This window comes from Pecten maximus, chromosome 12, assembly GCF_902652985.1.
Source record: "Pecten maximus chromosome 12, xPecMax1.1, whole genome shotgun sequence".
NCBI lineage: Eukaryota > Metazoa > Mollusca > Bivalvia > Pectinida > Pectinidae > Pecten > Pecten maximus.
Genome location: NC_047026.1, coordinates 3,526,807 through 3,542,189, shown reverse-complemented (window position 1 = coordinate 3,542,189; position 15,383 = coordinate 3,526,807). Strand labels below are relative to the sequence as shown.

The 15,383-nt window shown below is 35.8% G+C and overlaps 1 protein-coding gene across 4 annotated transcripts in view; it reads right to left on the bottom strand.

The window, feature by feature from the left end:
* The window catches only part of LOC117339563 (fibroblast growth factor receptor-like 1), a 71,340-nt gene that overhangs the window by 21,032 nt on the left and 34,925 nt on the right, over positions 1-15,383 (bottom strand). For all 4 annotated transcript variants that reach the window (XM_033901243.1, XM_033901244.1, XM_033901242.1 and 1 more), the window contains exon 3: positions 8,271-8,546. In XM_033901243.1, coding sequence (XP_033757134.1) covers positions 8,271-8,546 — 276 coding nt within the window. The remainder of the gene's footprint in view (positions 1-8,270; positions 8,547-15,383) is intronic.

Genomic DNA, 15,383 nt, shown 5'->3' with positions numbered 1-15,383 from the left:
GCTATAAAATCATGATAAAAAGGGAATGTCTATACAAAGGAATATACCATGCTATGTACAGGGCAAAAGTTCAATTCAATTTTCCCATCAAAGTTTGTAAAACTGTTGGTGAAGACAGATTGATTAAAGTTTTCACAAGCTTTTCATACACACTCAGAAAAGTTAACACCATGCCTCGTCCCATCTATTATTGAACTAATAATTTCTCTCAATTCTGAAACTGAATTAACTTCACTTGTACTTTTCATGTACTTATTGGAGTCAAGTATAAATTATTCCATTTCCTCAAAATTATTTAAATAGCAGAAAGATTTTCAATTATTATCAATTTTTTAATTTAAGAAATAAAGAAAAAAAGTAAGCTGTACAGATCTTTCACTTAGCAAATATAAATTGCTTTCCAAACTCCATTGAGTATTCTCAGCTAATCTCTGTGTGCTTTTTATATTTCCCACATTATGTTGAACTTCATGGACAGATTCAAGGAACGGTTTGAGGATCGAGGGATAAAGTTTGTGGACAGGGGTATTCTGACATGTCCATTGAATCGGCCATCGCACATGTTCATGAATCCTGGGGACACTCCAGTAAACAATTGTTCATAAAGGACTAGAAGTTCATTTAATTCTATTGAGTACCCAATTTCTAAAGAGGGATTACAAGGAAAAGGCTGGGACAACAGGCAAATCAGAGATGTGTTTTTGGCAGTTCTGCATACCGCGTCCGATCAAGCCAAGCTTCCGCCTCATTGGTGGGTCCGATGTGGTAACAATGGCCAGTGGTAATGAAGGTATTGGAAGTCAACCAACTGTTACTGGGTAAACTTATTCATATTTCAATGGAGTCCTGAAGTAGAAATCTTGTTAAGAGGGGATAAGAGTTTTTGATAGTAATAATGGCGGTTAGAGTGTCATCCGAGTGCGAGCGTGGCTTTGACAATCCGAGGAGATAGAATGTGACGTCTGCTCACTCCAATACTCTCGCAGCAATCTGAATCTGGTCTGCGTTTGCAATGTATAGGAAGACACAGGTGTAAGCTGCTTTTGAACAGTCAATTCAAATCGACGTCAAACAAGTCATTCACACAGAAGAATAAGAAATCAAAACGAAAGAATAAAAACATATTGCTTGTAGTTCTCCCAGCAGTCCTCACTGAGACCAATTCAGAAAATGCAAAACTGCACGAAAATTATTATTTTTCACTTTTTCGCTGCGAGGAATCCCCATGGCTCCTTCGTATAGGTATTAACAAGGACCATGGAGTCATGTTGAATTGAGCTCCAGAGGGGGAGTAATTGCGTCCCATTGATACCAACTATGAACCTGATCTCTCTACAGACAGATGGAAAAATAGCGCTGACTTCCATCACATGCAAGGCTTGTTGTCGCTCAGGCCTACAAGTATTTACAAATCTTCAAAGCAATTCTTCCATCGGAAAATTATCAAATATACCTGGCACTTCTCATACTAGATTTCTTCCTTCTCCAATTATATACTTACTCTATAGAGTCCTACAATGTTAACATTAGGTTTGGTACATATGTGAAGCTGTACAATGGGGAATGGGGGGGGGGGGCAGAATTTTGACAAGGGGCATTAAGGTTAGTGGGGGTGGGGGCTGAGAGGGCATCAGGATTAGAGATGAGGGGCAAAATTTCACGCTAGTAAATATACAGATAAAGATTATCTGGAGTTATTACAAAACCAATACAATTGTACTTATACACAATTTTCATAACATTTTAAACTTTTTAAATACACAATTTTCATAACATTTTAAACTTTTTAAAGACTTTAAAAAAATGAAATTATAAAATATGAATTAAATGATGAGATGGTGTAATCTAGAAAAGATGAAAACTTTATGCTAAATAACTGTCACTGACTTAGCAACATTTTCAGAATACCGAGAAACAAGATAAGGTTTTCTGTGCATTCGAGACCAAACAAAGGGAGGCAACCAGACGGGGCCATTTAAATAAGTAAGTGTAAGCATGTTTATGCAAACTTGTCTTTTCATTTAAAGACTTAAAATTTCATCAATTTTCAAGCTTAATAAGAATTTTAACATCTACTATGTACTAAAATATTAATGATTATTTTTAAAGATGAAAAAAAGTAAAATGTAAATTTCGAAATTGCGCGATAAGATTTACGTAATATAAAATTTAAAGCTTATCATACTTAGAAGACAATACTACCTCACAAACACGCGATGTCACGTCATACTAACCAAACAAGCTCAGCACGAAAGTATACTCAAACGCAGACACCTTACTGTTATCAACTCGCAAACTCCAAAACATGATTCCTTCTCTCAAACACCACATTTTTTTAGAAATTTACACCTCTTAAAATCAATGAAAACTGAGCATCACAATTAGTATCTTAATATCTACAAGTATCAACATACATAGTTTATTTAAAAAAAAACAAAAAACAAATCCATTTACATTTCATCAATACCAACTAAATTTTTATATAATGTTGTTTTGATTTCAGAGTAGCTTTAGCAATTTTTTTTTGGAAAAATATCAGACCAATGTTAAGAATGATCATAAAAAAGCTGTAAAATTTTCTTATTTTCTTTTATTTTTTAAATAAAAATATTTTTTTTAGTATTTTTTTTCAGAATCTCCTCAGACCCCCTAGAAGATTATCGCACTAGTAACACTATCCATAAACAGAGATTTTAATACACAAAGACCTATATTAACATTCTTTAACACAGTTTCCAGATAAACTAATTTTAATTTCAAAACTTTTAAATTACTCTCTCTCTACTGAAGTCCATTGTGTACACAAGTTCTCCCTAAAGACCAAGAGAATTCCAGGTCAAAGGTCATTCTTATCGCTGGGGCAGTGTTTGTGTCCAGTCTTGATCGCCCCAGTCATATTTGGGTTGACACGAGATAAATATATAACTACCCCATTGAAATCCATTTGCAGAGTTTGTATCTTTAAAGGAAAAGCTTGTGGGCTTGTAAACTGTGACCTTAACTCTGACCTACTTCTACGAGTTCTCAAGAACTTTGTTTTCATCAGTGGAATAGCAGATAATACAGTTATGGACAGAAAAGCACATCAGGGTCCTACAATGTAATGGATAGGAAAGACAATTTAATGATTAGTCTATAAAAGTTCAGTTTTTTTCTCAAGATGCTTGTTATCATGAATGAGAAGTTTTTAATTCAGCCTTGAAGAGTGAATTTCGTAACACTTCAAAACAGCATTACGACAGGTTGACCCCCTCCCCTTCTTCCCTCCTCTATCAAGATCACTACATGTTTCCTGTGTGCTATGCGATGTCTTTTACATATGTGATATCAGCTCAAATTTTTATCTCATCCCTCCCACATACATAACTTTTTTCTATCCAAAATCCACTTGAAGGGTCACAATTATTCATATAACACCCTGCCATTCTAGCATTCCCCTGATCTCATCTCCCTGCATTAATAAAGAGTATTTTCGTTATCAGCCATTTTTCACAGAGCTTATGTTGGCCTAGAGTCGCAATTTACAGATCACACAGATAACTCTGACACTTAAGGGTGTATGTTACCTCACTACCATCTTGTCAGAAGAGTTCCACTGAAATCTCCGAAATGTCTTTTGTGAATGAAAAATTTGATGCAATTAAATTCAGATCAATTTGAATGCTTCATAAGAATACAAGCTCTGTTACAAAGATTCTTATAACCAAGGGGGATAACTCATTAATCACCTATCTATTGCATGAGGTAGCATATCACCTTAACTCTCTACAGGGAATATTGTATTACCTTGACACTCGTTGACGGATTTATTGTTCGCAACATATTATATCCATTTATCAATATTTGTTATACAATGATTACTTTAGGATAAATTTCCTTCACTCAATTATGCAATAAATTAGTCCCATTTTAGAATTTGAAGGTTTTTTCCAAATATGATTTATTAATGAGTTAATATTTCACTCAGAATAGTGATAACAACATGGATTTAGCACAGCTTTAATTGTTCAAGCAATAAAAATGTTATAAATGAAAGACAAATTGAATTTTCTGGTGTAATAACTTGTGAAGTACTTTGCATTATCGTGTCAATATCAGTCAGCTAATCTATATGGGAGGATAAACAGGGGTTTAGAACATTTACAAATATCTCTGACAAATTTTGAAATGAAGCAGGATGTTTGTATAAGTGGTAACAATTAGTCCAATCACTGACAGGGTTAACAAGATATGTGACCTCTGTCAAATCGCATAATTACACTGCTGTGATTTGATTGGCTGCCAGAGATATCTGTCACCATGAGCAACCTTGACAATGAGTCCAAGTTTCAGGTTTTTGTCAATGAGATGACAGGTCTGAACTGTTTTTTTTTTTTTTACTTCACATGAGGCAGATGGTGCCTGATAACATGCCAATGCTGCTCCAATTCTCAACCATTTAACATCTCTGATCCAACACCCAAAGTGATATGTAACCAACATACCTTATTCCACAGGTTGTCAGATTAGACAGGTTTAGCTGACCAAAACATCGTTTAACCACAGGATGTAAGATTAGACAGGTATATCTGACCAAAGCATTGTATTGACCACAGGATGTCAGATTAGACAGGTCAATATGACCAAAACAGGCTGACCAACATATACTCCACACAATGTCAGATTAGACAGGTAAATCTGACCAATACATTGTATTGACCACAGGATGTCAGATTAGACAGGTCAATATGACCAAAACAGACTGACCAACATATACTCCACACAATGTCAGATTAGACAGGTTAATCTGACCAAAATGTTGTCTTCAACAGGATGTCAGATTAGACAGGTCAAATATCACCAAAACAGACCGACCAACATATATTCCACACAATGTCAGCTTAGACAGGTAAATCTGACCAAGACTCTGTGTCCTAGAAGATTTCCAGATTATACAGGTTTCAATGTAAAGTATCTGTACGTTTAACTTTAATACAGCAATAAATTCTGGGATTTGTTTCTAAACACCAAGGATTACAACTCCCACCTGAGAATGAAGATAAGATAAATTATCCTCATCTTAAGATTAGTGATAAATTATCTATATACTACACTGCAGTATTTATCCTAAACAAAATGTCTTAAATTTTAATTTGCAACCACTAATCCCGTAAACATGTACTTTTACAAAAAACATCTCTAAAAAATCTCGCAAAATATCTAGAACAGTCTTATAACTTATCACGGAGACACCCAACAAACTTCTTGCAGGAAGAACATGGCACACAGCTTCCATCGACAAACTAAGATAACATATCTTTCTACAAATCTACAGTAATTAATTCTGGAGCCTTGAGTGTGGCATTTTTTCACTCCTAACTTTCAAAATAGCTTAGCCTGACATTTATGTTTCTTGTGGTGTACAGTTGTGTGTGACCTGTGATAAGATTGTCTCCCTTTAATGCCAATTAAAAACTCCTTCCCATTTCTTAATTGACCCTTAAAACCACTGATCCTTTAAACCCATAAACATGTCTGTCTTCTCAATCATGGTCACTCACCCTATAACCTCTAAAACTTGACCTCAAAACAAGGTCGGTGAACATTTCCCTACCAGACCATCAGCTCTGATTCCATGCAGTTATCTCCCCTTACCACTGGTATAATTCACCCCTATTTACACCATTTTGACAGCCTGTCCGGTAACCATGGACACCAGCCCCTAAAGGGTCCATCTTCTGGCCCTTATATTATTATCAGTCCCTTGTCTTACTCCAAAAGAGACCTTTGTCTTTCTCTAAAATAGACCTGTATGATATGTTTGCAGCAATAAGTAATGCTTTGTAATAAGCCCTACCATATATATTGCAGTACAATAGAATATTTGACTTATGTATATTCCTTTGTTCAGCAAATAAGTCTACCGCCAATTTGGAGTCAATAGATTTATGTTCTGCAATCCTGACTTTATCAGAAAATAAATACGGTGTATAGATCTGTCCTTTCATAAAATCTAACCCTTGCCCAGCCCCAAAAATTACCCCTAAAATGATAAAGGGTCTCAAATTTGCTCCCTCCATTCCCTGATGGACTGGCGTACACAAGCCAGAGAGCTGGCATATCATAGAGTCGTAAATCACTGTGAACAGTCTTACCATGCCACATAAAATTGTCACGGCTTACCCCCACTCTCCAGGACAATTACGGGTCATTTCAGGTGAGCTCGCATGCACCAGAGGTCCCGCTAGTGTATCTACATTTATTTTACTGCCTGAAATAAGTTTACCATGAACTTGTTACAGTACTATTTGGAGATAATCGGTGTTATAGTGTATTTTCTTGCCTATAAACTTTCCCTCAAGAGAATGATGATTTGTATTACAACAAGATTCCTTTCCACAGTGGCAAAAACCGTGCCATAAAGACCTGTTATAATGACTCCCTACCTGTTAATTTAAATTCAATTTCAAAAAATTTATATTCTAAATAAAGAATGAAGTAGGAGGTCTTATTGGGTTTCCTTTCATTTGATTGTGTTTTACGATTCCTAAGCACACCTTAAACTCACAACAATCACACACTCATCACCGGTAGTCGTGACTTGTGACTCCCTTTTCCACAACTTATCAGGTAATTTTTGTAACCGACATGTTAACAGGAGACTGCCATATGCAGGTTTTGTGAGGCTAAATCTATCACCTCAAAGGCCAGCTGCACTAAATGACTGTTTTACGTCACTGATGCCTCATCCCTACTATCCATCATCGTGTCAAAATGGCTCCTTGTTGCCATGGTAACAACTTAACTGCAGTCATTTTGTTTTAAGTTTTAAACTTTTCCCTACTGTATTTTTTTTCAACATTTAAATGCCGTTTGATCGAAAATTTAGTTGAATCTGAATTCATGAATGTTGACAAATCTGAGCTAATGCTCTCGGCTCTCTGTCACCATTAAAAGATGAATTTTTATTTGATTTCACATAAACAATCACGCTACCCCCTTTTCAAAATGATAAGATATTTCTGCAGTTGACATTTCTGGAAAAAATATGTTCTATGAAAGAGAAGTTTAACTATTTTCTACTTCTTTAGCTGTATATGCCTGGTCAACAACAAAAAATCATTAACTGCAAGGAAATGTTATTCTCAATAATCAATTTGATATGGAGTCAACGCACCAGTGATGAAGAAGTTGAGAGACGTTTAGAAAATGAATCGTGGAAGGGCTGGTCATCTCTTCGGGGAGATTATAAAGCATTGATGGAAACAGTGCAGTATCACAATTATGTGGCCTCATTGTCGACACAGAGGTGATATGTACAAACTTCGAAGGATTTCCCATATATTGTTAAGATACGGAGTGATCCAGATTATACAGTCCACAGCAGGCTAACGGTGAATTTGTAAGGATCATTACAATAATATTGACTGCTACGTCAGGAATTCTGCTTTCCGGGTTGTGGGAGGAATATTTAACAGAATATCGAAGGTAGTGTCAGTCTTCATCACCGATTCTGCATGGTGAGCAAATTAAAAAGAATGCGCTGAATATCTCACTTAACACACATGGTGTATATCCTAAGTCGTCAATCGATCCCTTGTAACAACCACCAGGCCAATGTAGTCAATAACATGGATCTATATGTATCCGCTCGATTTCTGTGTCCAGCTCTACTACAATATACATTTATACTCTTCGCATCTGATGTGCTATCTTGGTTTTTATGTTACATACAAGCAACTTTACATGTTGTCAATATTAATCAATATCAGTAAAAAAAAAATGTAAATGAAAACATCCATCTTGAATTATTCAGTAACTAATATTCACTAAACAGTAGAATCTTTATCTAATGGTCAAGAAAACCATGTTCTCATTTCAACATTAATAATTTTCTTTGAAATGGTTTCCACGAGAACAATATTTCTGCACCAAAACGATTCCATTTCATACCATTCACAGGGCATATTTTGCAATGTGCAGATTAAAAAAAATTCATTTGGAATTAATTTTTTGTGTTCTTATTAAAATGCATGCAAGTATGGAATCTACAAAACGGCAGGAAAACTTTGAAAGTATCTCATTATGCTACCGATAAATTTAATCCATGAAAAGGCATATACTGGCAATAGACTCTTTTTAATCACCAAACGCTGATCCAATTTTGCTTGAACTTTATTTTTTCAATGGAAAGAAACCATTAAGGAGTATTACCAAATATAGTCATTTGCAATTATACCCGATGGATGGTATGTTTTTATTATCATTACGAGAAATTTTTCAGTACTTACTAATGACGACTACTGTGTAGTTGACGTGGATACTGCCAAAACCATTGACGGCTTTACACACAAAACTTCCGCCATCTTCTAAAATTATATCCCGAATCCTTAGGGAGCCGTCCCGCAGGACATGATATCTATCCCACAATACATTTATATCCTGTCCATCCTTCAGCCACTGAATCATTGGCGGGGGCTCACCCTCCACCGGGCATTTGATCTTCTTTGTCTGTTTCACTTTCAGAACGTAGCGAAAATGGGCCTTGTCAGTTAGTCGTGGCGGACCTGTAATCAACAAATATCAATTATTATTTTGTGAATAACAAGTGGAACAATAAAAAATTTGAAATATGTGCACTTCATATTTAACCTATGAAATCACTAATTAATTACTGAGTTTATGATATCAAAGTTTTTCATTTATCAATCTTTTTCTTGCGAAAACTTCTGATGGAATTTTGTTTTATTTTTAGGTTGATTTAGTAGTTTTTATTTCATTTGACGGTCGTCATGAATCAAACTAACCCTATATTACCCTTGGCTAATTAAAAACAATCACAAATTGTTATATGTACACCAATATTATGTTAAACATGTTTTTCTAGTTAGTTTAATCACTGTGTTTATCTTCATGACACATGACTGTCAGAGCTAAAACAGAGTAAAAAAAATCTAGATAGAAGTTGATGACATTTTCGTGTAGAATTTTTTCTACGTGTTTCAAGTTTTTGTTTTTTCTCTTCCGAATGTCAGACAAAATCAGACGATACCTATGACAACTCAAGAGTGTTGACGACAGCAGTCCAACATACTCCTGTCATACGAAATAATAAGATGGTTGATTTATGTAAGTGTCCGTAACAACAGAATGACTCAATGAACCTGACGATGGTTTCGGTGAAGGAGAGGCAGTTACGGAAAGTCTGCGATGGCGAGTACCTCCAAGTACAAGTGGGAGGGTCTCGTCAATAACACCCTAAAAACCACTCCAACAAAAATACGATCCAGATTTCTATCATTATTTTTCTCATATTTTGTTAGTCTCGTTGCACAGCTCTGTACTTTAACTATCTCTCTACATTACTTGTTTCTCTGACTCAAGTATGTCCCAGTAACTAAAACAGTCTGTCCGACCTTCTACTTCAACGGTCAATTTGTAGTTAGTGTTTTAACGGCCATCTTACTTTCCTTAAAATTCTCATGATGAAAAGTTTCTATCTGCAGGTTCAATTTTTGATTTATAACTTTTGAAAATTTTACATTATGTTGAACATAAGAACATCAGGGTTTAAAATAGTGTTTTTTGTTGTCATTCTTTAAGAGTCCAGCATCTTTAAAATTTAGATACTCCTGGTATGAAATGATTTGGATTAAAGTTAAAAATTTAAGTGTTATTTTGAGCTCTCCATAAAAAATTTGATTTTACATACAATTTGCATGCTATATATATATATACAGACTTTTTCATCAAATTTACATTGGTATAGAAAAATATATTCGATCAACACATAAAATTATGATTCTGAGAATTTTTGCGATCCTGGAGTCTGGATCTATCCTCATATTGACACTGTTAACACAGAAACCAAATTCTATCTGAGGAATCCTCTGTTCACATGGGACAGATTCGAGATTCCTATTTAAATTATAGCCCAGAGTACCATATGTCATATGCCAGCATAATTGATACCATGTGCTAAAAATAATCTGCAATTTATAGACACTGATGGCTGTCAGCACTGATGTCAAATAGTTCTATTTCATAGTATTGTACAAGTGGTACTCGCTCTTAAATTACATAGTTCAGTATTTACCCAAAATTACTGCCTCTAAGTTAAAACCATCCGATCAGTTATTCACTGGGTGCAGGGAACCTCATTTGACCTCCGACCCTGCCCTAGTGCAGTATGGGAATAATTACCTAAAGTGGCCAGTAAATTAAATTCGACTCCCCTGGGTATATCCCCTAATGTATTTAAAGGTCCTAGGCTGAGAAATTTTGTCTACATTTTTACAGCTTAGCTCTTGTGGTATCCAAATGCATTTTCTCCGAAAGAAACATCCTATCTCGCTAATTCCGTGTCTATTTTCTCGCAAGTAATATTCTAGCTAGCTAATATTCACAATTTTAGGAACTTTATCTCACATTTCCCTTAACTATCAATATATCTACACCAGAACTTTGTCTCCAAGATACCATAATCAATTTTTTTTCAGGCACTTTATATCGAATTTTTTTCAATTTTTTTTATTTTATCAAATGAAATCTCTGAAATGACGCCATATTTATCCGACAAGCCTGAAGGGGCCAACATATAACTTAAAACTCATGGTAGGGTGTGTCATAGCTCATTGCAGATCAACAAAATAACATTTACTGGTAATTTTGCTGAATAGGAATATACACGAGTGGGCTTATTACCGAGCATGCTTAAATCTGTGGGTAATAAGTTACAATGCTATGACAGAGAATTCTATACAAAGGTGCGTCAATGAATCAGGGCCCTTGCCTCAATGCCCTATCTACTTGTGATGGACCCAATGATATCTATGGCTGTACGGTAATTAAATCTTAAACCTTCCCCCAAAAAATTAACAGGAGAAATAGAACATTTAACTTGTTATCCCCTTTTGAGAAATAACTCAACGGAAAGCTTGGTAAAATGCAATCTTTTGTTTCAGACGTAGACAAGATATGGACAGAAAAAACACACTTAAATGAACCCCGGAGCAGGATGACGCTATAATACTACAAAGATAACGAGACAATGCACGGACTTACGAAAATCAATTACTTCGGGCAGGAGTACTTATCTCTCTCGACAATTGAATTTACTGTTGTGTGAGGCCTTCTGAGTGGAAAAGCTACCTACATGTATATAAAAGATCCACCAAAACATGACTGAACCCAACTACCCATATCCCCAAACACCCGGCTGAAATCTCGCGTCAGGGTGGATAGAGATCTCAGATTAGATGATCGATTTTCATGTGTTATGCTTATCCAAAAAAACCTGTTCAAAAATAAGCCATTACACAAAGACAGGAGTTGTGTCCGCCTCATTAGTCAGCCACGGGTGTCTACTACAACATACCTCAAAAATGTTTATGGGTTTTACGGGTAGTTTGGGAGAACGAGGTACAGGGGTATGGTTACAGATAATCACTACAAATCGGCCCGCTGTATGTGCGGCCACTTTAACACACAAAAGGCCGGTTACAGATACCGCCTTGCCCTCTCCCCTCCCTCAGGGCTATCCGATTTCACCGTTTTGTTACCGAAGGTTTGTTTTTTCGTTTTTTCCCCCAGTAGACAGAAGGTGATGCTTGCTATGTAAAAACTTTGTGAAGCAGGTGATGGGTTTTTAAATGGATACATTATTCGTGAAGTAGCTTTCAGTGGTTAACGACAGCAGAACATTTGTTCCAGTGCTACAGCCTTGGGTATATAGGTAAACATACATACATCCGACAATTAGTGTAAGAAGCTAGGTAGTCCGCCCCCTCTACACGCTTAAGTGCGGCTATCATTCTCGTAGGCCAATAGATGTAAAATTAAGCTCAAATTTCATTGACTTTTGAAAGTCACTAAAAGTCTCAATGATTCATAGGTAAGTCTTTTCCTTCAAATTTATTACCAAACCTAAAGGCCAAAGTGAGGCTGTCTGTTGCTGTTAATGATTTATACAACATTTAATCATCTTTTGATTAATCGGTGATTTTTTTATCATCTTTTGATATGCCGTAAAGATAAATTAAGCTGTGGGTAAAAGGTGTGTTTTATTCCGTATAAACATTCAATTTATATTACTGTGAAAATCTAATAAAACAACTTTAAAATAGAAATTTGACTTGGTAATTTTACAAGGATTTTTTTCTTACAATGCATTTGAGGACTAATGGGTTATCTAATTTTATACCAACCTCATTTCAAATGATTAATAGGTGTTTACAGACAAAAAAATACTGTAATCATGATAAATTGTAAATAAAGCTATATATCGGAGATATTTAATACAGTTCCACTACAAACACATGGTGTATTACATACTATGAAATATGTGTGTTGACCTTACTGACAGTTTTGCACTGACTTCCCCTCGTCTAGCGCCCTGTTCCTCATGTCCCACACCTAAACTTACGTCCCCCCCCCCCCCCCATCCTGCCCCACACCCCCACTTTTATCCCCCTCCCCTCCCACCTCCATTCCCACTTCTAGCCCCCTTCCCTCCCACCCCCACCCAACTTCTATCCCCTCCCCTCCGGCCCCCACCCCCATTTCCAGCCCCCTTACCTCCCACCCCCACCCCCACTTCTAGCCCCCTCCCCTCCTCTCCTGCCCCACCCCACCCCCCTCCCCTCCCACCCCTACCCCCACATCTAGCCCCCTCCCCTCCCCTGCCCTCCCCACCCCCCTCCTAGTCCCCCCTCCCACCCCCCTCCCCTTTCACACTTGCGGCCTTTCTGCCAGTACATGCCAAATTACTATAAAAACATATCAATCTTGTAGCCATTTCCTTCATCTAGAATTAAAACAGGTTCAATTTCAAATGCTGTTTTTACATCTTATACTGCTACTGATTCATCGAAATCTAGAATTATAGATGCATGCTGTACACGGCTTTGCTTTACTTTCCAACATATCATGTCGAGTAATCTCCTCAAAAAGATAACAAAATTGTTTAATTTCAGAAAGGAATTTGAAAAATCAGAAGAAAAGCAGGAACCAGACGGCTTCTGTACAAAACGAACTACATCAACATTCTTGTGAAGTCTGCTTGTACAAGTCTGTTTACAATGGCAATCGCTTTCTCGAGAAATCTCACCAAAATTGAAACTTGTGCTGGTTTTGTTAGAGATATTTATATAAGTCCGAAATGGTGAATTTAGTATCATTAACTGCTTAGATCAGGTATAGCAAAAAATATCCCACCCAGTCTCCAATCTACAGCTCAGACCGGCCATTTATGAAATTTTTATCATGAAATTTATTTTTGTCCTTAATCATTCTCAAATGACTGTTATTAATATGATGAATGCAGATTTGGAACTGGTATGATTTCAAACCCCTGAAATAGTTCTTTGTGAAACCGACAGCATATCGGTTAGATAAATGTGGCCTTGGAAAAATCATGTCAACTGATAATCATCCCACATTTATTTTGTAGTAATTTTCATCATCACCCTATGATAATGTCTGCCTCACAGCTACTCGCCGGAATTAAGCTGCGATCATGATGTATTGGGAAATAAAAAATTAACAAAGCAAAGGCGAAAAAACCTGCTAAAATATCCTCTAATTAGGACTTAAAAAATGTGTTAAAAAAGAACCGCTGTTTTATGTTGTCAGAACTGTGCTGAAGTTGACAGGGGTTCTCATCCTGGGATGCTGAACAAAGATGCTACATCTCCAGATACAGGAAAGCACGCTCTGGCATCAGTCGACTCCCCGTAGTTATGTAATTGATACACTAGTGAATTATTGTCATATGGGAAGAACGCATCACAATGCCCTTTTGGGAAATCTATTTTTCTTTCAAAAAAATTTCGTTAGAGTTTTTTTTCTTTTTTCCACTTTCTTGAATGTTTTTTCATTTAACTGTTTTTTCCTATCATAATTGTTATTTCTTTAGACAATCTGATAAATCTTGTCTCTTTAAGAAGTAGATTTCTTTATGTAGTTTCAGGATATAATCTTGTTAACTTTCTAAGTTTTATATTTCTGACAACCTTTACTTTGATATTTCTCAAGCATTTGTTTAAAGTAATCTTTCAAGATTTCAAGTTTGGGGCGACACAAATCAGCTTTGTCTCATCCCTAAGTACAGTAACGGACAATAAAACAATTAATATCCATAAAACTGCTTATCCATCAATCCATACTAACACTCATCAATTTACAGTCAACAATAAGCTTGGGAGCTTAACATAAACCCCTAAATTATAAATAGGTCAAGCTTTTGTTGTTCCAGTTAAATTCACATTTTTTTTTTTATATTTTCCTCACATTTGATACTATATCTTTTCAAACATTTTATTTTCTCCTTGAAAATCTTAACATGTTTTCATTTTACAACTGAACATTAGTAAACTGTTTTGAAATAAATTTAACAATTAAATATTTTACTCTTCCATCCTGCAAAATTAACAAAAATATATAATTTTAATGTTTATTTCCAATTTTTCAAAAAAAAAATTCAATAACTATTGTGGTTTTTTTTTGTATGTTACAGAAATTAACATTTCAAGAAAGATTTTCTTTCACCACTACCCAATTTCTTTGCAATATTTGCTAATGCTTGTTAAATAAGGACACTGAACCATCAATTTTTGTAGAAAGTTGGAACAGCTGGGCTGTTGCCATGGAAACAGAATATTAATTTTATTGAACCGGGCAGAAGAATGTTGAAGCATAAAATGAAGTTACCAATGCTGATCAGTTACAATTAGAATAAATTAATATGACGACTCTGAGACAAATTACAAAATTTTGTGATAATGCCATTTTCTTTTTTCCCAGCCTTCAGACTGACAGTTAAATTATAATATGGTTGTCAGTTTTGTATTAGAAATGAATAAAATTCTGAAACGTAAATCAGTTTACCTCTCTTTTGGTGAAAATTTCTGCAGTTTTTCAGCATTGTCAATTAAATGTCATTTTCCTCTTCTTTTTTTTTTTTTTTTAAATATATACAGTACCAATCATCAGACTGGTTTTGAAAATTTGTCGCATGTTTTTCATTCATCAAGAAATTTTACAGTTTTCTACCAGACATCACAAATCTGGGTGTATTTTTATGCTGCCACTACAAATAACACAATGTGTATTACATATTACCTGCATGGGAATATAGGGGCAGATATTTCAAACAATGAGTTTCTGTAAAAACATCAAATGGGGCGAAAAGAAGACGCTCCAAATCTGTCAAACCATAAAATCTTGCCGTAAGAAAGCACCATCAGGGGCTGTGACAGAAACATGTCACTCCGTCTGAATTATTACCCAATATTTAATTTTTGTTACTTCAAACTGGGCTCGCTCCATTACGAGGACAAGCGCGGAGGCCGTCACTCTTCTTTGATAACTGTCGTCATTTCTCCGTCAGGGTTTCAACCATCTGC